The sequence below is a fragment of the Puma concolor genome, chromosome A2, assembly GCF_028749965.1.
Source record: "Puma concolor isolate L17-30 chromosome A2, mPumCon1.1.hap2, whole genome shotgun sequence".
NCBI lineage: Eukaryota > Metazoa > Chordata > Mammalia > Carnivora > Felidae > Puma > Puma concolor.
The window spans coordinates 142,578,157-142,600,837 of record NC_141668.1 but is presented as its reverse complement, the minus strand read 5'-3'; the positions used below and the strand labels follow the sequence as shown (position 1 = coordinate 142,600,837).

The 22,681-nt window shown below is 44.0% G+C and overlaps 1 protein-coding gene across 3 annotated transcripts in view; it reads left to right on the top strand.

Annotated features, from left to right (window-relative positions):
- The first annotated feature begins 20,555 nt into the window (after positions 1 to 20,555).
- Positions 20,556 to 22,681, top strand: part of PTPRG (protein tyrosine phosphatase receptor type G) — a 721,980-nt gene continuing 719,854 nt past the window's right edge. For 2 of the 3 annotated variants that reach the window (XM_086697741.1, XM_086697739.1), the window contains exon 1: positions 20,556 to 21,444. In XM_086697741.1, the coding sequence (XP_086553867.1) occupies positions 21,360 to 21,444 (85 nt within the window). In that variant the 5' untranslated portion in view covers positions 20,556 to 21,359. The remainder of the gene's footprint in view (positions 21,445 to 22,681) is intronic. The other variant, XM_086697740.1, reaches the window with a different exon arrangement.

The following is a 22,681-nucleotide window of genomic DNA, read 5'->3' as shown; positions in this document are numbered from 1 at the left end:
ATAAAATAAAATAAAATAAAATAAAATAAAATAAAATAAAACAAAATAAAATAAAATAAAAATTCTCTGTGGGGTAGAAGAGTAACATTGTCCCCCATTGACTGGAGGAAATTGGGGCAGTTGGACTTGACGACTTTTTCTAAGCTTGTGACTTAAGCTAACAAAAGCCAAAATTAGAATCACTAACTTCCTGCACCTTCTCCTTCTCCACTGGACCTACTCCATCCCAGGCAAGAGCATTTCACTTCCCTGTTTGCTGTATGGTCTTGGAGGAGTTCAGCCCTTCCCTATTCTTTTTTCCTTTGTCTGCCCTTCCAAAGACAGGAACGTTAATAAAGTCTTCTCTCAGAATGACCTGCCTGGCACTCGCCATTTTCAGACTTACCATAAAGAACAGGCTGGTGACACCCCAGCACTTAGTGAATTCTTTTGAGGGGGACAGCATGCCTCCAAAAAGGTGGCTGACCATGATGGGAAGAGCTTGGAAATGGTTCCTATGAGACATGGATAGAGTCAGATGAAAATAGGGCAACAAAATCTGAAGAAGGCCTGGAAGAGGAAGCATTAAGGGAAAGGACAAATAGTAACGGGTGTTCTGCAGTGATTGAGAAGAGCTGGAAGGCAAAAAACGTGAACTGCAGGAAGGAGGTGAAATGGGGAGGAATTTTCCATCTCCTGGCTATGCCCAGAAAGGTGGGTAACTTGATGATGGGAGTGATGATGGACTTAGAGAATCTGAGCGCATTGCTGTCTGGAGCAGGGAAATGAACTAATAAGTTTGTTGGGTCTCTTTGAGCCACAGTGTTTCAGACAATGCAAAAAACTAAAGAAATCATAGCCTGAAAGGCAGGCAGAGTCTGAAGGATCTTGGTCAAATGTAGATTTTGACTGAGTCCTAGATGGGGCTCAAGTCCACATCTCTAACAAGCTCGTAGAGGACACTGTTGCTGCTGGACAGTCTGGATCATATTTTGAGTATCAAAGTCCTAGAGTTACAACATTAAATGGAGCTATAATACGAGCCGCAATTGTAATTTCAAACTTTCTAGTAGCCATCTTACAAAAAAAAATTAATTTTAATAGATTTTACTTAACCCTATATACCTAAAATATTATATTTTACCATGTAATCAATATAAAAAGTATTTATGAGATAGTTTACTTTTTTCCCCTAAACTAAGTCTTTGGAATCTGGTATGTATTTTACACTCTACAGAACAAGTAATTTCTATATTGGGCAGTGCAAGGGTAGACAACCCCAGCAAAAACTTACAAGGGCCCAATGCTATTGGCAAGCTGAACCCACTTGAGTGGGAACCAGCAGAGCCCTGGGCATCATTAATTCCTTGCTATAGAGCAGGAGACCTCAAAGTTTAGTTATTCACCAGGATCCCCTGTAGACAGGGTTAAAATGCTTTAACCTGGGCTTTAACTCCAAAGACTTTAAAAAAATCCTTTTAATTATTTTTAAAAATGTGAACATCTGTACCCTAAAATAGAGAAAGGAGAATATTTCCTGTCTTCTCCTTTTCTAAGGCCTTTGGTGTGTTTGTTAGAGAAACTGGGCCGTGACTTTTTGATTTGGCTTATTGCTTCCCCATGGTGTTATTTCACTTGTTCTTCTGTTCCTTTTATTTCCTGCAAACTGGCATTTAGTGCTGGAGAACTGATGAGACTCAGGTCCCAGAGATTCTGATTGGAGCAGGAGGTTTCCATCCTGGCTCTACATGGGAAACACGGGAGGGCTTTACCAATGACAGATGCTGGGGTCCCTCCCCCTGAACTTCCAATTTGATTGGTATAGTGTATGGCCTACACATCAGGATTTTTAAAAGCTTCTGATGGGAAAACCACCAGATTAGACAAACACTGTCTTGAAAAAGCAGGGTGCCTGGGTAGCAGGGTTAAGCGTCCCACTCAGTTTCCACTCAGGGTGTGATCTTATGGTTTGTGAGTTTGAGCCCTGCGTTGGGCTCTGTTCTGACAGTGCGGAGCCTGCTTGGGATTCTCTCTCTCCCCCCACCCTCTCTCTTCTCTCTGTCTCTCAAAATAAATAAACTTAAAAAAAAAAAGGATGGGGTGCCTGGGTGGCTCAGTTGGTTAGGCGACCGACTTCAGCTCAGGTCATGATCTCACAGTTCGTGAGTTTGAACCTCGCATCAGGCTCTGTGCTGACAACTCAGAGCCTGGAGCCTACTTCAGATTCTGTGTCTCCCCTCTCTCTACCCCTCCCCTGCTCTGTGTCTCTCTGTCTCTCAATAATAAATAAACGTTAAAAAAATTTAAAAAAAAAAGGCAAGTACTCAACCTCCTTCTCGCTCTGCCCTAAACAACTTTGCCAAAGGAGCTTCAGTGACTGCACCTGCTAAGAATTAGAGTCTCCGGAGGAGCTGAAAATACTACCAATGTCAGACTCTATGCCCCTGCCGCCTGCAAAGAATCTGATATAATTGTTATGGTTGAGCCTTGGTATCTTTGGTTTTAAACTCTCTCCACTGGTGATTCGAAAGTATAGCAAGGTTGTAGATAGCAAGGACTGGTGGTGCTTCTCAAATTTTCAAGAGCATATAAATCATCTGAGGATCCTGTTAAAATGCAGGTTCTGATTTTGCAGGTCTGGATTGAGCCTCGGGTCCTTCATTCCTACTGAACTTCCAGCTAATGCCACTGCTGCTGGGACCACCATTTGAGCAGCCAGAGTGTAGATGGACAATGAGCTTATGGAGTCAGAAAAAACTGCCTATGAATTACTTTTTAGCAACTTACTAGTTGTGTGGCTTTCAGCAAGTCACTTCACCTCTGAGCCTTTTTCCTCACCCACAAAGTTGGGCTAATAAAGCCTATCTTTAGCCCATCCCATGCCAGTGCTCAGTAAATGGGGCCTCATCATTGGCTGATGTGGACAGCACAGGAGATCTAGGTGGATGTAGAGACCTTAGGTTCTTTTCCCATTGATGCTACATCATTTCCAGGGATATTTGACCATCTAGCCTATCCTTTGTTAAAACCTGACAGATAGGGGCATTTAAATCAGTATTCTGAGGCCAGCATCCATATTCCCCTGCTTGGTGCCAGACTTTCTGCTTGGCAAAGCAGAATTTGAGGTTATCTGTGACCTGTCTCCTCACTTCTAGTCCTCATTACCTGTGATCATTTCCCTCCCACTTTGCTTCCCCCGGTGCTCTGGATTAATTGTCTTTATGCCATCGTAAATCACAGCCAGCACCACGTGTTTTTACGACTATGTTGAAATAAAAACGCTCTTTTCTCACCATCTGCCTGGCTTGCCCCCACGTCTGAACCTCAGCGGGATCCCCATGCTGACTTTCAGCACTCAAAGCACACGCCAAGAAGAATTGCATCTATCCTGAAGTTGAGAAAAGAAACTCTCCTGTTAACATAACGTATGAACTACAAGTTCACATCCTCTATTTTTAGCCATATGGAACAATTTGGAAGTCTATAAATCATGTGACTCTGCAAACTAAACCAAAACCACCTCTTTTTTGCATTTTCAAAAAAGCTTATGTTTACTGTTTTCCAAAGTTGGCAGACAAAAACAAAACACGACAAAAAAACCTGTTGGCTGTCGCTTCCTGACTTCACTAATGTGTCTTCCCGGTGCTTTCAGCATTGTTCTGAGTGTTAATGGCACACAGTGGAAGCTGATTAACACCATTAATAGTTTTCCAGTTCAACAGCCCTCTCCTAACTGAATTATTTTCAATATTTGTCTGTTTCTTTCTATGTGCTTCTCATTCAGGCACCTAACTTCCTCTCAATTTCAAGTTCCTGTTATGTCTTCTGAGGATCAAATAAATTAGAGAACTTTTTATTTGTTTCCCAGTAGAGATGTTCTCATGCTAAGTAAAATGACTGAAAATGCATTTTCTATTCAAATTAAAGGGGGAAAAAAGATACTTTCCATATCAGTATTTTAAAAGCAACTATTTAGTCATTGATTCAATAAGCAATTATTGGGTGTTTGCTGTATTAAAAACACCATGCTGAGTGCTGAGGAGGGCACCTACAGAGATGAAAATAACGAAAACATAAAGTCTCTGTCTTGACGGGCCTGAAAATCTAGAAAGGGAGAGAAATCTACATATATGAGCGCCTATGATATGAGCACAATGTGAAAGATGTTTTTCAAAGCCTTCCCAGGTCATTGTACCCTGAGCTCACAATACAACTTTATCCGTTGTCTTATAATTTTAATTAGTTACCTACTGTCTGTCTCCTTGGCAGGGCTCTAAAGGCTCTCGGGCTAAGCAGGGTCTAGTACTCAAAAGGTGCTTGATGAATGAATGAAAGGGAAGAGAAGAAAGAGAGAGAAAGAGAGACACAGAGAAGGAGCATTAACTTGGAAATGATCTTAAGGCTAAGAAACGGTGCTTGTGCTACAGACATTCAGAGCCTGTAGAGGGAGGTGACATTTAACTCAGATCTTCAAACCTGGTAAGAATAACATTGGGTATAAATGAGGCAGAAGAATGGATCTAGAGGGTGTAATGCTAAGTAGAATAAATCAGAGAAAGACAAATGCCATATGATTTCACTCCTATGTGGAATTTGAGAAACAGAAGCAAACAAAGACAAAAAAGAGACAAAAAACCAGAATCTTCACTGTGGAGAACACACTGATGGTTACTAGAGGGGAGGTGTGTGGGTGGAATAAGTGATGGGGACTGAGAGTAGACTTATCATGATGAGCACTGAGTAATGTTGTTGAATCATCATATTGTACACCTGAAACCAATATAACACTGTATATTAACTAGCATTTTAAAAATGAAGCAGAAGACAGACTTCAGAAATGATATACGGTGAGGGGTTGAGGCAGGAAAGGCAGGCCAATCTGAGGAATACTTTGTGTGTTCCCTGCTCCTCCTAAGTCCGAGATAGGGACTCCGAGAAATTTTAACAGGGAGAGTAAGGAATAGAAACCCTCAATAGTGGAAATGACAATGACAGCTGGTAAAAGGCCTGGCATCAAAGCCATCCCTCTTTTGTGAATTAACCCAACATGTTTGATTGTATGTATTGAACCCTAGTTATGTGCACATTCTAATCCACGTTCTGGGAACCCAGCAGTGAGAAATGCAGATAGGTGAGCTTGCTGTCTGCATGAGGCTCATACTCCAATGGAGGAGAACCCAGAGAGTGACTAAAGCAACAAAACCATGCACATATGCGATGTGATAATTTACTAAGAAGGGGATAGTGTGCCGCGATAGAAAGTGACCAGTTGGATAAGGTGGTCAGGGAGAGCTTCCCCGAAGCTGGGTTCAGAGTGATGAAAATAGTATGGCCACACCAAGAGTTGAAAGAAATGACTCCACAGAGCAGTGATCTCAACCTGGGGTGATGTTGCCCCCCAGGGGGACAATGGCAATGTCTGTAGACATTTTTGGTGGTCACCTCTAGGTAGATGGGGGAGTGCTACTGGCATCCATTGGGTAGAGGCCAGACATGCTGTTAAACATCTGTGGTGCATAGGACAGTCCTTACAGCAAGGAATTATCAGGACCCAAATGCCAATAGAGCCCAGGTTAAGGAACCCTGAGCTAGAGGGATGGGTAACTGCAAAGACCTTGATGCGGGAATTAACTGTTAAGCCTGAGAAACAGACAAAAGGCAGCGTGGATGGGATGTTCTGAGACCTGGGAGAATAGAAAGTGACAAGGGAAATAGAGCCTTGAGGGGCAAATCGTGGGAGCATGTTGGCTGTGGCAGTGAATGCACCTAAACTGTGATGCTTCAGAACAATTAACCTGAACCCCATAAGCTGCTTCAAATGATGATATTAGGCAAACAAAGTACTTCCATTAATAAACCCATCACTGTTTGGGGTTGCTTTTTCTGGCTCACTGCTATCTCAACAACAGAGCAAAAAGTGATTTCAGTACAATCTTCTGGGAGCGTAAAGAAGAAACTCCCAAACAATTGGCCCCTTCATCCTGTGGATCAACAGAATTCCTGCAGCAAAAACGGACCCAGAAAATGGAAATCTTGTTTAACCTTGTTTAATCCAATTCACCAGTCTTCTGTCATACATCTTTATGGCTCTTTTGCCCACCCAAATTGCTAATGTGGAAAGAAAGACACCTTCATTACCGAGAACTCAGACATGATGGATGATGATGTAATGATTGATTTGCCGTTGTTGGAGAACTGAGCTGTACGTGTTAAAACCTCAGTAGAGAGAAGCAAGATTGAACGGGAACGTGGCTATTAATGTGGTTGCAGAGAAACATGAAAAAATGTGTCTTTAGAGGCTTTTGATGTATGTACACAAATGTATAGTTTTATAGGCATACCCATATATACTCAGTTATCACTTATTCTATCATTCATGCGTGCTGCTAATACTATTGATCACCTACTATGTGGGGAAAAATGTATATGGCATTGAAAACTAAAAAAAAAAAAAAGTCAGTCTTTGTTTGCAAAACATTTATGGTTTGGAGGTAAAATATCACATAGTCAACAGAGTATAATATAATTCAGAATTAAAGAAATATTAGGTAGAAGCCACAGACACCCATTGTTTCTACCCGTCTAGCATATATTCCTTTTATTCTAGGAACAGCAACTTGATTTTTCTAGGAGCAACAACATCTCCCACATTCTTAGTCCTGTGGCTTGGATCAGTTTTGACCCTGGGGGAGGGTGGAGGCACATGACCCAGGCCTGGCCAATCAGCATATTCCGTTTCTCTGGCCTTGATGGGTGGCACAGTCCAGGTCCACCATGCCAGGATAACACATGACTAGAGCTGGTGCAATGAGTCGGTTCCATCAGTGCAAAGGCCAGGCTTGACACAATTCCAGCCAAGAGTAAGAGACACAAGAATTGGGGAGAGGCTAATTATTGCTGACATTGTTTAAGCCCCTGAATTCAGCTATTCCTGAAGTTAGTCAACATGAACCAGCATTTAAAAACATTGTTTTTATAATTTACATACAGTGGGGTGCCTGGGTGGCTCAGTTGGTTATGCCTCCAACTCTTGATCTCAGCTCTGGCCTTGATCTCAGGGTCCTGAGGTCAAGCCCGGCCTTGAGCTCTGCACTGGGCATGAAGACTACGTAAAAAATAAAAATTAAAAACTAAATAAATAAAATAAAACAAAATAAAATTTTATTGAAAATTGGCTTTTTGGTGCATAGTTCTGTGTTTTAACACATGCGCATTAATATGTATAAACACCATCTCAATCAGGTTACAAACAATTACATCACCTCAAAACCTCTCTCCTTCATGCTGCCCCTTTATAGTCAGACTTTCTCCACATCCCTCAGCCTTGGCAATCACTATCTGTTCTCTATCTTCACAGTTTTATCTTTTCCAGAATGTTACTTAAATGGAACTATACAAATGTAAATTTTGAAACTGGCTTTTTTTACTTGGACTTTGAAATTCATCCAGGTTGTAGCATGTATTAATAGCTCACACCTTTATATTGATGAGTAATATTTTACTGTTTAGATGCACCACAATTTTGTTTATGCATTTTCCCACTGAGGGCACTTGGGTTATTCCAAGTTCTGGTGATGATGAATTCAGCCTCTATAAACATTCATACATAGGGTTTTGTGCAAACATAAGTTGTATTTCACTTAGGCAAATACCTGAAGTGGAATTGCTAGGTCCTGTGGCAAGCATATGTTTAACTTTATAATATTTTCCATAGTGGCTGTACCATTTTATATCCCTACCAGCAATGAATGAGAGTTCCATCTGCCTTGTATCCTACCCAGCATTTGGTATTGTCTTTTTAAAAAAGCCATTCTAATAGGTGTGCAGTGATATCTTAGTGTGATTTAACTTGCATTTTCATAATACCTTATGATGTTGAACAACTTTTCACATTTGTCATCCATGTATCCTCTTGGTGAAGGGTCTGTTTATATATTTTGCCCGTTGTTACTTGTTTTCTTATTGTTGAATTTTGAGAGCTTCTTTAAATATTTTAGATACAAATCATTTGTTGGATATGGGATTTGCAAATATTTTCTCTGCATCTGTAGCTTTTCAGTCTCTTAACAATGTCTTTTGCAGAGCAATTTTTTTTTTATTTGGCTGAAGTCAGATGTATTGTTTTTTTCTTTTGTAGATTGTGCTTTTGGTATATTATTTAACACTTTGTCTAACCCAAGATCATAAAGATGTTCTCCTATGACTTCTAATTTTTAAATTGTTTTATGTATTAAATTTAGATTTATGATTCATTTTCAGTTAATTTTGGGGTAAGGTATAAGGTGTAGATTGAGGATTATTTTTTTGTAATGAATATCCAATTGTTCCAATACTATTTGTTGAAAAAAAATCCTTATTATATTAAATTGCCTTTGCACTTTACTAAAAATCAATCGGCCATATTTGTGTGGGTCTGAGTTGTCTTTTCTATTTCATTGTTTTATGTGTCTATACCTCCACCAACACCATATTGACTTGATTGATGTAGCTTTATAGTTTGTCTTCCCATCATGTAATATGTGAGGCTTCCAACTTTATTTTTTCATAATTGCTTGGCTATCTTAGTCTTCTTTCTTTTCCATAAATTTAGTATCAGCTTGCCTCTATCTAGAAAAAGTCCTTCTAGGATTTTGACTAGAAATGCATTAAGTCTATAGATTTACTGAGAGTTGACATCTCATCTATAATGAATCTCCCAATCCATTGACATGGTATATCTCTCATATATTTAGCTTTTCTTTTATTTCTTTCATCAGCATTTTATAGTTTTCAGCACAATGATCCTGCACATATTTTGTGAGGTTTATACTTAAGTATTTCTTTTTTTTGGATGTATTATAAGTTAGTTTTTTGAATTTCAGTTTTCAAATATTTACTGCCTATATATAGGGCATACAAATTATTTTTGTAGGCCAACCTTGTATCCTAGAACCTTGCTAAACTCACTTATTAGTATTAAGAATTTGATAAGGATTGCATTGAATCTATAGTTGGTTTAGGTAGTATGGACATTTTAACAATATTAATTCTTCTCATCCATGAATATGGGATATCTTTCCATTTATTTGTATCTTCTTCAATTTATTTCATCAAAGTCTTATAGTTTTCAGTGTACATATCTTTCATCTCCTTAGTTAAATTCATTCCTAAGTATTTTATTGTTTTTTATGCTGTTGTGGGTGGGATTGTTTTATTTCTTTTTCACATATTTCATTCTTAGTGTATAGAAATGCAATTAATTCCTGTATGTTGATTTTGAATTATATAGGTTAGTTCTAACAGTTTTTTAGTGTAGTGTTTAAAATTTTCATATATGAGATCATATATAGACAATTTTACTCTTTCATTTCTGATTTGGGTGCCTTTTATTTCCTTTTCCTTTCAAATTCCAGTGTAGTTAACATACAGTGTTATATTAGTTTCAGGTACACAATATAGTGATTCAACAATTCCATACATCACCTAGTGCTCATCATGACAAGTATGCTCCTTAATCCCCATCACTTATTTCACCCATCCCCTCACTCCCTCCCTCTGGTAACCATGAGTTTGTCCTCTAGCGTTAAGAGTCTGTTTCCTGGTCTCTCTCTCTTTCTCCTTTTTCTCTTTGCTCATTTGTTTCTTAAATGCCACATATGAATGAAATCATATGGTATTTGATTTCTCTCTTTTATTTCTTTTTCATGTCTGATTGCTCTGGCTAGGGCTTAGAGTACTATATTTAATGGGAATGGTAAGAGTATGAACTCTTTCTTGTTCCTAATCTTAGAAGGAAAGCTTTCAGTCTTTCACTGTTGATTATGATGTTAGCTGTGGGCTTATCATACATGGCTTTCATATATTGAGGTTTGTTCTTTCTATGCCCGATTTGTTGAGTGTTTTCACATGAAAGGCTATTATATTTTGTCAAATGCTTTCTCTGTATCTATAGAGATAATATGATTTTTATCTTTCCTTCTATTAAAGTGGTGTATCACATGAACTGATTTGTATGTACTGACCATCCTTGTATCCCAGGGATAAACCTCATTTTATCATGTTGTATAATCCTTTATATGCTATTGAGTTTGGTTTGCTATTGTTTTATTGAGGGTTTTTGATTATATTCATCAGGGATATTGGCCTATAGTTTTCTTTTTTTGTATCAGGGATATCGGCCTATAGTTTTCTTTTTTTGTGATGTCCTTATCTGACTTTGGTATGAGGGTAATGCTGGCTTTGTGAAATAAGTTTGAAAGTGTTCCATCCTCTTCATTTTTTGGGAAGTGTTTGAGAATGATTCGTGTTAATGCTTCTTTAAATGCTTGATAGATATCAGAAGGAAAACCATCTAGTCCTGGGCTTTTCTCTGTTGGGAGGTTTCTGATTACTGATTGAATCGCATTACTCATTATCAGTCTGTTCATATTTTCTATTTCTTCATGATTCAGTCTTGGCAGGTTGTATGTTTCCAGGAATTTATCCACTTCTTCCAGGTTATTCAACTTGGTGTTGTACTACTGTTCATGGTAGCCTCTTATGATCCTTTGTAGACCTGTAGTGTCAGTTGTATGTCTCTTTCATGTCTGATTTTATTTGAGTCTTCCTTCTTTTTCTAAAGTCTTGTCAATTTTATTTGCCTTTTCAAAAAAAAAAAACAGCTCTTTCATTGATTCTTTCTATTGTTTTTCTGGTTTCTATTTCATTTATTTCTTCTCTGATCTTTGATATTTTTTTTCCTTCCACTAACTTTGGGTTTAGTTTGTTCATCTTTTTCTAGATCCTTGAGTTGTAAATTATATTGTTTATTTGAGATATTTTTTAAAACATTTTTTAGGGGCACCTGGGTGGCTCATTCTGTTAAATGTCCGACTTCAGCTCAGATCATGATCTTGCGGCTTCTAAGTTCAAGCCCTGCTTTGGGTTCTGTGCTGACAGCGCAGAGCCTGAAGCCTGCTTTGGATTCTGGGTCTCCCTCTCTCTCTCTCTCTGTGCCTCACCCACTCACACTCTGTCTGTCTCTCTCTCTCTCAAAAATAAATAAAACATTAAAAAATTTTTTTAATGCTTTTTACATTCTATCCCTGTAAACTTCCCTCTTAGTACTGCTTTTGTAGCATCCCATAGGTTTGAGCATGTTGTGTTTCCTTTCTTTCAAGCTATTTTAAAATTTCCCTTTTTATTTCTTCTTGGACCTATTGGTTGTTCAGAAGTATGTTGTTTAATTTCCATATATTTGTGAATTTTCCAGCTTCTCTCCTGTTACTGATTTCTAGTTTCATACCATTGTGGTCATACAAGATATTTGGTATGATTTTAATCTCAAATTTGCTAAGACTTGTTTTGTGACCTATCATATGATCTATCTTGGAGAATGATCAAGGCACACTTGAGAATAATGTGTATTCTGCTGCGGTGTGATGGAGTATTCTATATATGTCTGCTGGCCCATTAGGTCTAAAGTATGGTTCAAGTCCAATATTTCCTTGATATTTTGTGTGGTTGATCTATCCATTGTTAAAAGTGGGGTGTGGAAGTTCCGTACTGTTATTCATGTTTGTGGGTTTCATTACTGGAAGATTATTGTGATCCTCCGGTCGTATCATAGCACCTTGATTTTTCATGTTCCTTGAAGTTTTGCATTGCTGTCTTTGCATTTTGAGGTAGCAGTCACATCCTCTAGTCTTTACAACTACCCATTCTAATGTGTCCAAAGTCATTTTTCCCCCCTCCATTGATGTGCTGGAACTTCTCCTCTGGAAACCTTGATTTCCACAAAGGTTCTCTGGTCCACAAGTGATTGTCCAAGATGATGTTTTTCATGGGCTCTCAGACTGTGGCCAAGAGGGGCTGGGGCCAGTTTGCAGGCCACTGCAGGGTGCACAAATAGGGATGAAGTGTGTCTACTTATCGCCCAATGCATGAGTGGGCAATTCCTTCTGGGCTGCTTTGTGTATGGTGCTGAATCCTATAGCTCCATCAAAGGCATTTTGGTGGATGAATGCCAAGGTTTTTTTGTGTGTATGGGGGAGACAGAAACAAGGAACATCCTATGCCACCATGATGTTGATATCACTGTAAATGTTTCTTTTTTTAAAATAAGTTTATTGTAGAAAAGTTTAAATGTGTAAAAAATATAAAGAAGAAAATAAAAATCACTGGTAACTTTACCATCCTAAGATAACCATTTAAAATATTTTAGTGTATTTTCTTCCAATAACTTTCACGTATATATATATTTTTAAAGTTAAGGTAAGAGTATGCATTCGTGTTCCCATTTTTACACCTTACAAAGCAAGGTAAGGGGGTACCTGGGTGGCTCAGTCAGTTAAGTGTTAAGTTAAGATAAGTTAAGTTAGTTAAGCTGGGCTGACTGCTCAGAGCCTGGAGCCTGCTTTGGATTCTCTGTCTCCTTCTCTCTCTGCCCCTCCCCTGCTCATGCTCTGTCTCTCAAAAATAAATAAATGTTTAAAAAAAGCAAGGTAAGCATTGTTTCCCATGTCTTTACAAGCATCATTTCAATTCCCATGCAATAATCTGTTATATCAATGTTTTTCAAAATGTCATTTTTATGTATAATTTCCTATTATAAATATTATTGGAAGGAACACCTTTGTAAACATTTTTGAGGGATTTTCTCTGCTGATTATCTCTCTCTCTTTTTTTTTTTTTTAAATAATTTCTTTCTTCTTAAGGATGGATAACACTTTCCCATAATCCCTCATGAATTTTTCTCTATTATTTTATTGTATTCTTTATTTTTATTCAAGTATTGTATTTTATTCTTTATTTTTTTATTCAAGTATAATTGACACTTATTATCTGTTTTTTTGGTTTTGTTTTTTTTTTTTACTTTTTAATTTGAGAGAGAGAGAGAGAGAGAGAGCACACCTGAGCAGGAGAGAGGGGCAGGGAGGGGGAAAGAGAGAACCTTAAGCAGACTCCACGTTCAGCAAGGAGCCTGACATGGGATTGGATCCCACAAACCGGGATCATGACCTGAGCTGAAATCAAGAGTCAGATGCTCAACCAAGTAAGCCACCCAGGTGCCCCTATCTCTGTTTTAAGAGATTACTAAAAGTTAAATTTCCACGCCAAAAGACATAAATATTTTTGAGGTTCTTGTTATACACTGACCAATATTTTTTCAGGACATTTATACCAAATCATATTCCACTGGCAGCATATAAGTAACCATTTCACTGCATGTTTACCCGCATTTAGTATTATCAAGGACAATGTGCAGGTAAATTTCCTTCCTTCCTTCCTTCCTTCCTTCCTTCCTTCCTTCCTTCCTTCCTTCCTTTCTTTTTCTTTCTTGTTTGCTTTTTTTAGGGGGTTAGGTTGTCAAGACATTGTATATGTGAAAAAGATCAGCCCCTTCAGAACATTTCAGAGCTTCCTTCACTAACAGAAATCCTAAACAGAAAACTTAAATCCACTGCGTTGAAATATTTCATATTTATTGAAAGTCCCCTTATTTTCTGCAATTGTGGAAAATAGTATGTCTGTGAAAACTGGTTTAGGTTTTAACACTTTTCATTTCAAAAGCATTGTTGTAGATAGCAGCATAATATTCCACTGAATAGCTATGTCATTATCTAATTGATCCCTACACTTGAACATTTATTTTTTCCCCACATTTTAGCTGGAAATGCTGTGATGAAGATTCCTATTCATGAATTGTTAGCACCTCTGATTACTCTGGACCTACAAAATTTGTTTTTTAATTTTTTTTTTAATGTTTATTTTTGAGACAGAGAGAGACAGAGCATGAACGGGGGAGGGTCAGAGAGAGGGAGACACAGAATCTGAAACAGGCTCCAGGCTCTGAGCTGTCAGCACAGAGCCCGACGTGGGGCTCGAACTCACGGACCGCGAGATCATGACCTGAGCCGAAGTCGGCCACTTAACCGACTGAGCCACCCAGGTGCCCCTGGACCTACAAAATTTGTGAATCATGTTACTGTGATTTTGGGTTTGACTCTAGCATTTAGGTCTGGTAACTAGGCTTCAGGTCTTACTCCCTGAGCCTAGGGTTCTCCAGAGACTGAGCCCCTCCCTTACTTCACAGTCCTTGGTAGCATCACTTCAAATTGCCCAACCTATCGATGCCTTAGTTTTTACTTCTTGAAAATAGGAATAATAACAGTTCCCACCTCCAAAGACTGTTGTCAAGGCTTGAATGAGATTATAGCTACTTTTTTGCTGCCTGTCCTTCTCCTAGTCCTTATTCTTCTAACGTGTTGAAAATCAAGTATAAGCCCTGCACTAGGTCCGGCAAGTGCCTGGTCCTAGTCCGGGCAGAGGTACAGGACCCAAGCAAGGGCAATCAAAATACATTTTGGGGAGTCATTATGGACATTGGGAAAGATTTCTATCTGAGAACAGGTATCACCAGGAGCCAGACAAGAAAGTCAAAGGAAAGGTAAGCAGAGCCAACAGAGCTCAAGAGGGAATTTGGAGCCATCGCTGGAGCCCCTGGATACAGTTTTCCCAAAGTCTTACACTTCCCACCGGTGAGATAAATCAATAACTTCCTTTCTTTGCTCCAATTGGTTCGTTCGGTGCTTCTGCTGCTCGTAACCAAAACAGCTTTATCGGTCATTTTTGCTGTGAGCATTTAATCCTATTTTACAATAGCGTATTAAAATACTACCACTATTCACTGAATATAGGGCATTATGTGATCACAAGTATCATTATTATTAGAGGACTTGGAGGCTTTTCTTTTGTACATTTTTTTCACAGTAAACATATTTTGTGGTCTTTATCCTTTTACCCTAAAATAAACATTGCCCCGGAATCTGAAGTCAGAATGACTAAGTTTTCTGTTGTTACTGTTTTGTAAGGATTCACTCGTGAGGTTGGCAACGTAGTCACAAGTGTGGTTCCTCTACGCATGAGGACGATCTAAGGGAAGAGGTTAATGGCCAATGTACAGTTTCCCACAGCTGCTGTAACAAAGTACCACAGACTGGGTATCTTCACACAGCAGGTATTTATTGTTGCACAGTTCTGGATGCTACAAGTCCAAAATCAAAGCAGTGCCTGGGCCACACTCCCTCTGAAACATGTAGGAAAAGTCTTCCTTGTTTCTTCCCAGTTTCTGCTGTTTGCCCTCAATCTGTGGCATTCCTTAGCTTATAAATGTGTCACTTAAGTCAACTGGCCATCTATTTCCCACACGTTTGCATATTGTCTCCGCTCTGTGCTGGTCTGTATCTGTGTCCAAATTTCTCCTTTTTGTAAAGACACCGATTGTATTGGATTAGAGCCCACGCTAATGACCTCATTTTAACTTTCCTCTGTAGAGACCATGTTTCCAAATAAGGCCATATTCTGAGGTACCAAGGGTGAGGACTTCAACATTTCTTTCTTTGGGGGGACACAAGTCAACCGACACGGTAACCATTTCGCTTTAACAGTGGAGAGGCTGTTTGCAAAGGCCACAATTCCTCTCATCCTTGTTTTCCTGCTCCCATTTGCAATGGAAGTTTGCTACTCTTCCCCACAAAAGCTGGAGTCTGTTTCTCCTTCTCCCTGAACTGGGGCTTTTGGACTTGCTGGGACCAATAAAACGCAACGGTCAGTCTAGATTTCAAGATAGTTTACAGCCTCCGCTCTCATTCCTACTAGCCTGAGACCATTTTGCGAAGTCCGAGGTAGGCTGTTGGAAATGTCAGTGAACGAGAACTGAGGAGCCCCAGCCAACGGCACTAATTGCTGGGCATGTAAGTGAGGCGATCTTGGACCGGGCAGACCCAGCTGAGCTCTGGCAGCTGGTGCTATAGCTGCATGAAGGACCAGCAGACGTGACCAGCAGAAGTACTGTCTCACCGAGCCCAAACTACTGGCCTCCAAAAAAAAAAAAAAAAAAAAAGGTTATTTCAAGTTACTACATTTTGGAGTGATTTGTTACATAATAATAAACGATTGATACAGTAGATCTGAGTCCTCTTTTACTACCTCAATCACCTTGGTTAAATCACTTACTTCCACTTACGTCTAGGAGCTCCTGCTTCTTTCTTTGTAAAATGTGGGTACCTTACTGATCTTTCGCCATCAGTTCCAAGTTTCAAGTTGTTCATTTCCATTTAATAAAACCCCAACTCAGGGGCCCCTGGGTGGCTCAATCAGTTAAGCATCTGACTCTTGATTTCGGCTCAGGTCGTGATCTCACGTTTCGCGAGGTCAAACTGTGCCTCAGGCTCCACACTGACAGTGCAGAGCCTGCTTGGGATTCTCTTTCTTTCTCCCCTTCTGTGCACTCTCTCAAAATAAATAAATAAACTTAACAACAACAACAACAACAACAAAAACAACCCAAAGAGGTAAAAGGCATAAAAGGAACTTATCAGCTCAAGTAACTGAAAAGTCCAGGGGTCTGGTCTGGCTTCCAGTAAGACTTAATTGAAGGACTCAAGTGATGAAATTAGGGTTCTGCTGGCCTCTTCCTTTCCACTCTGTTTTCCTCTGGGCATCAGTTTTATTCTCAAGCAGTCTCTTCCCGAGTGGAGCCCTTCTTTCTTGTCAAAGCTTAAGGTCATGCAGCTTGGTAGGTCCAGAAGGGTCTCGCTCTCATTGTACCAAGTGGAAACAGGTGGCTGTTATTAACCGAACCAGGCCAGGGGGCTGAGAGGCTCCAAATGGTCGGGGTTGGGACATGTGCCGATGCTTCACCAGTGAGGTGGAAAGGCAGAAGGTGGCACTGGAGGAAGAAAGATCAAGACTGTCGGTAAAGATTAGCACAAAGGAAAGCCAGGGTGCTGTTAGTGGAAGAAAAGACATGGGAGTTGAGTAGGCAGAGAGTAACATGTTCACTCTCTCTTGCATAGGCTTGTTGAACAGATAACAGTAATAGCTTACATTTATTAAATGCTTATTAGATGCTCCACACTACTCTAAATACTTCACTCTTTTTTCTCTATTTTTTAAAAAAATCTTTACTTATTTTTGAGAGAGAGACAGAGACAGAACTCGAGTAGGGGAGGAGCAGAGAGAGACAGAGAGAAAGAATCTGAAGCAGGCTCCAGGCTCTGAGCTGTCAGCACAGAGCCCGATGCAGGGCTCGAACTCATGGAGTGTGAGATCATGACCTGAGCCAAAGACGGATGCTCAACCAACTGAGCCACCCAGGTGCCCCACTATGCTCTGTTTAACTCCTTTTAATCTCCTCAATTTAGAAGTAGGTGCACTTATTACTTCTGCTTTACAAATGAGAAGACTGAGGCATGAAGTGATTAAGTTGCCCATGGTCAAACAGATAGAAGCCAACTAGACCGGCTTGAGAGCGATCACCTTTAACCAACAGTCTCTACACACAATAGACCACCAGCACTATGGCAGGCAGAACCCTGAGATGGTCCCCAAGATTCCCACACCCTGGTGTATTATCCCGTCTTCTGAGAGTGAGTGAGACCTGTAAATGTGTTGGGATACTCACTTCATTAGGTTACATTTTGTGGCAAAAGTGATGGGATGCTCACTCCCAAAACTCCTACATAGCTGCCTGTAGGGAGATTCTCTGTCGCTAGAGACGAGCTGTCGTTATGTGAGAGGAGAGGACTGAATGGGTTGGACCTGAAGACGGTCTCCAGCTAACATCTACCTCCAGCCAACAAGCAGGAAGAAAATGGGGATCTCTGTCCTACAGTGACAAAGATCTGAATTCTGTCAATAATCTGAATGGGTTTTGAAGAGGATTCTGAACTGCAGATGAGAATGCCTGGCAGACACCTTGATTTCAGCCTAGGGAGACTCTGAGTAGAAGACCCAGTTATGCTGTACCCCAACTTTGGAACTACAAAGCGGTGACATAATAAAAGTGTATTGTCGTAAGCTGCTAAGTTTGGGGGTCATTTATAACCCACACCAGCCCTTTCTCTTTGTAGACTTATCTTCCTATGGAGGATCCCTTCCCTCTTTTGGCACTCCCACGGCCCCTCACACCCAGTATCTTGGGGTGCTCACCATATTGTGCATCCCCCACATCTCCTGGGAGGTGGATTGTAATCATCAGGTGGGGGCACTGTCAGGTTCACTGCCTGGTCATTCTATACTGTCAACACTTGATATGATGTCCGGTATATATGAGCTGTTCTATAATTAGTTGTAGAATGAATGAATGAAAAGGCATCCTGTGTGGTAGCCATTTAAAATTCTATTTTATAGGGACGCCTGGGTGGCTCACAACCGACTCTTGGTTTTGGCTCAGGTCATGATCTTGCAATTCGTGGGTTTGAGGCCCATGTCAGGCTCTGTGCTGACAGTGCTGAGCCTGCTTGGGATTTTCTCTGTATCCCTCTCTCTCTGACCCTCCTCTTTGGGCGGTCTCTTTCTCTCTGTCGTGCTCAAAATAAATAAAGTCACAAAAAAATTCTATTTTATTATGGCACCTGGTAAGGCCTGGGTTCAGCCTAGGGCCTCAGAAAAGTCACCAGCCTGGATCTAATTCAATGTTACTTTTTAGTGTGCGGCATCCTAAGGGTAGTGGTGATTTACTCTCCAAACCCATGCGAACTTTCCCCCACTAAGCCACTTCTCCCACCCACGTGTCAGGGTCTTCTCAAACCATCATTTCTTTGCCTCTGCACATGGGTGGAGCACAGGCCTCAGAATCCCAGCTCTACTACTCACTAGCTGGGGATCCATTATTTGACTCCTCTGAACATGTTTCTTTGTCGATAAAATAGGGAAAATAATCCCTACTGCTGGCAGACTCTTGTAAGGACTCTATGTACTTTGGAAGGTAAACACGAAGGTCACAGGCCTTGCCTTTTTTCATCCTGGGCGGGTTCCCACCATGCCCGCACAGTAAATGCTCAATGAATTTGTTGAATGAACAGTTTCTGGAAAAAAATTCAGCACAGTGCCTGGTAGATGATAGGCATTTCACAAATCGCAGTTTTTATTACCTACATTTTGCAAAGGAGGAAACTCACCTGGGGATGTCTTCTAGCCTACAGTTCTAATTCAAATCCCAGGGAGTTTACCATTCATTCGTTAGTAAGGTAGCCAGACACACAGGGGTCATTTTAACCTCTTTCGAAGCTCCAACTGACAACTGGACAGCCCTTAAATACGACACTCCCAAGAAAACTGACCCTCCAGCATTTACGGGGGAGTCAGGATTCCAACAAAACCAGGAAGGACCAAATTCCAAAGCAAACAAACTCATTACTGAGGGAGGGTGTTCCCCCCGTTCATCTAAAGATAGGGCGCGGGCCCTCCCCAGGAACTTCCTGGCTTTTATTAGTTTGTAATCCCAAACGTAACTTTTCAAAGGTTTTTCTTTTGGAAGTGTGGGTGTGAAACTGCTTCCCTAATCACATCTTGCAGGAGGATCTCTGAACATCTGTACATTATTTGAAAACCTAGCATCCGGTTGGGATGTTTGGGTGGCTGGGTGGGTGGGTGGAGGACCCTGCGTGGTGGGATGGAATAGCAGGAGCACGTTAAAAACATGTCAAAATGGCTTTTAAACAGAGGCAGAAAAATTAGGCAAAAATTACAAATGGCAAATTACCTTGGCTTAATTACACGTTTAATCAAAAGCCTGCTTCCCCCACTTTTAGCACCCGCGTAAGAGGGGAAAATAGGGCGCTTAGAAGTCTGAGCGATAAAGATCTTCTCACCGAGAGCCAAGGGACAAAACTCATTACAGATAAGCCTAGTCCTCCCATTTCCCCCGGACGCCTCTCCCGGATTGCTAAAGAGGCAGCCGCTCCCCGGGTAGCTGCCAGGAAATCGGTCCTGCCCCGCGGCGCTGCTTTCACCCAGCCGGGGGTGAGAGGCGCATTTCCTGCGCCCTCCCCACCACCCAGCCAGAGCGCGGGAACCTTCCCTCCTCCCGCGGAGCTTGGAGTTGGAAAAACTCAGCCACCGATCCTCCGTGGCGAGGGGGAAGGGGGTGTGGGGCTCGGAAGGGCTGGATTTTGCAAGCCTCGGATCGATATCCCTCCCCTCCCCCCCCTCCCTAGCCGCGGACTCCGCCAATGGAAGCCTGAAAGGGGGAAAAAAATTAAATCCCAACGCAGCCCCAGAGCAAAGGCCTCTCGGCTTTGTTTCCAGGCGGGGGAATGCGCCGGGCTGGGGGCACGAGCAGGGACTGAGGCAGGGCGCGCCCCGCTGCGGCGCTGCTAGGGCGCTGGGGCCGAACTGGAACCGCCCCCCCCCTCGCCTAAAAAGGCGGGCAATCGACTGTCCCCTTCCTCTCCTCTCCTCAGACCCGAACCAGGTCCTCCTGCCCCCAGGTCCGGGATCTCCGAGCAAAGCAGACGACGGAGGGGAGATCTCGCCAAGCCCGCGCTAAGCGCGGCGTCTTTAAGAGCTCGCAGAACTGGGAGCTGGCAAAGACTCGCCAGCCCAAGAAGGCAGCCGTCCTCCTCCCTCTCTCCGAGACTGGGCCAGAGCCGTCCCCAGGCCCCAAACTGCCTCAGCCGAGCCCGCAGTACCCCTGGCTGTGAGGGGGCAGAACCCGGCTGCGGGACCCCTCGGAGGCGGGAGCCGAGCGCGGCTGCTTTAAGAGCGCGGTGAGCGCGCTCCCGCTGCCCGCAGCCCGGCTGCGCGCCCCCGTGCCCGCCGCGCGCCCCCTGCTCGCGCGCCGCCGCGCGCCCCCTGCTCGCTCGCTCGCTCGCTCGCCGGCTTTAAAGTCTCTGCCAGGATCCATGCTCACATGTTACTTCCTGTATGGAGGCATGGCCAGTTTCCAGCCCCGCGCTCCTCGTTCCTCCCCAGCCTGCGCTGGAGCCACAACTTTCAGGAGCATGGACTGAAGGCGCCCTCGCCCCAGCGCCCCTCTGAGATCCTTTGTGTTTTCCTCCGTTTCCTCCGGCCGTTTCTATTTTGGGGGGCTCTTCGCTCCCCCCGCCTCTCCCCTCCCCTTCCCCGCTCGCAAACATGCCTCCTTCCTTCCCCGGGCCCTGGAAGGAGCTGCCTGCCTGAAGCCCGGAGACGCCGCGCCGCGCTCAGCCCCGCCGCCGCCCGCCGGCTCTCGGGCTGCGCCGCGCCGCCGACTCAAGTTGGGGATCTTCGGCTGCTCGCCGCCGCCGCCGCCTGCGGTCCCTGCCTGCCCCGGGCCCCCGGCATCGCCGCCGCCCGCCGACTACTCACTGGCCCTGCTCGCTCGGCTTGCTCTTTTTTTGAACGGAAAATAGCCCTTCTCCGCCGAGGATCGTCCCCAGCGTGGCTCCGCGTTCCCGGTCACTTTTTGAGATTTTCCGGGGGGCGCTCGGCGGCTTCCCGGATTCCAGGGGGACTCGGGCCGCCGAGCGCGGGGGGCCCGTAGAGCGGGCGAGCAGGGGAAGAGCCCGGGCTTAGCGGAGGCTCACACGGAGGCAAGAACTTATTCAACAAGTTTACCCCCCCTGCCTTCCTCTTTTCGATGTGCGTTTTCGGACATGCGGAGGTTACTGGAACCGTGTTGGTGGATTTTGTTCCTGAAAATCACCAGTTCCGTGCTCCATTATGTCGTGTGCTTCCCCGGTGAGTGCCGGCCGCTGAGGGGACCCGGCCCTGGCCGGCGCGCGCGGGGGGATGCGGAGTTGTCGCCGCGGCACGGAGCTCGGGCGCCCGTCCCGAGGACCCTGGAGAGGGCGAAGGGGGGCCGGGCGCCCGGGAAGGAGAGAGAGGGATCCGCTCGGCTGGTTCTGGCGGCGTTTAGGGAGGCTGATGGTTGGGGAGGATGGAAGCAAGGGCTGGCGGGGGGACAAGGGGCCGTAGAGGTCTGCTCTCGCTCAGGTTTGGGGGGGGGTTCTGAGGGAGCCGGAGTAGGAAGAAAAGCTCGCTTTGCTGACACGCCGCGGTTCGGGAGAGAGCGAGCTCTGGAGCGATTGAGGAGACTGGGGCCAGGGGAGGATGCCTCTGTGGGTTTGGGGGGCCCAGGGTGCGCCCCTCGCCTAGGAGAGGATTGAAGGAGCTCGGAATTGGGGGACTTGTTTTGCGGCTTCCCGACCCTTTGGAGAGGCTGGTGGTGGAGGCTTGGGGATGTTGGGAGCCGCCTGCGTTCTGGTGTCCGGAGCCAGGGGCGACCCCCGTTCGGGGCTGGGGGACAGGCTGCTCTTCCATGCTGGAGCGAGACCGCTTTCCCGGGCGCTGGGGCCTGGGAGCGGTAGGAGGGCTGGGAGCAGGCGGTTTAGGGAGATCCGTGGCTCCCCCAAACGCGACCCCGTGGCGCCTTTGCCCAGCAACTCTGCTCCGCGGGGCTGCTCCAGTAGGGGCGCCGGGGGCGGGGGGCGGGGGGTGGTCGGCAGCTGGATTCCAGTTCGGAACGGGGCGGATTTTTTTTTCTGTCTCGCGCGCCCTGCCTACCTTCATCTTTGCCCTTTTGCAGGCTGTTCGCGGCTGGCAGACCTAGACCCGCTCCTTTCTGGCCAGGTTAAGACGGGAACAGTATTGGCTATCGATGACGATAATAAATCACCGCACGTAGCAGTGTGCGGCTCGGCGACCCTCCACATCCAGCCCTCCACTGGCGGACCCTTTTTCCTCTCCGGGAGAGCAGAGGCCAGCCGCCTCCCTTGCCTCTCTTGCAGGAGCCCCCCAACCCCCCGCGCCCGGGGCTACAGCTACACAGCTCCGAGCTCCTTGGAGTCTGTCCGACCCTGCTCCCCGGGGGTGGAGGCCACGTCCTCTGCCCTAGCATGGGGAAGGGATGGGAAGGGGGCGATTCGCTTTTTTATTACTCGCTCTCGTAAGGATGGAGGACCCCCCCCCCCCCCGT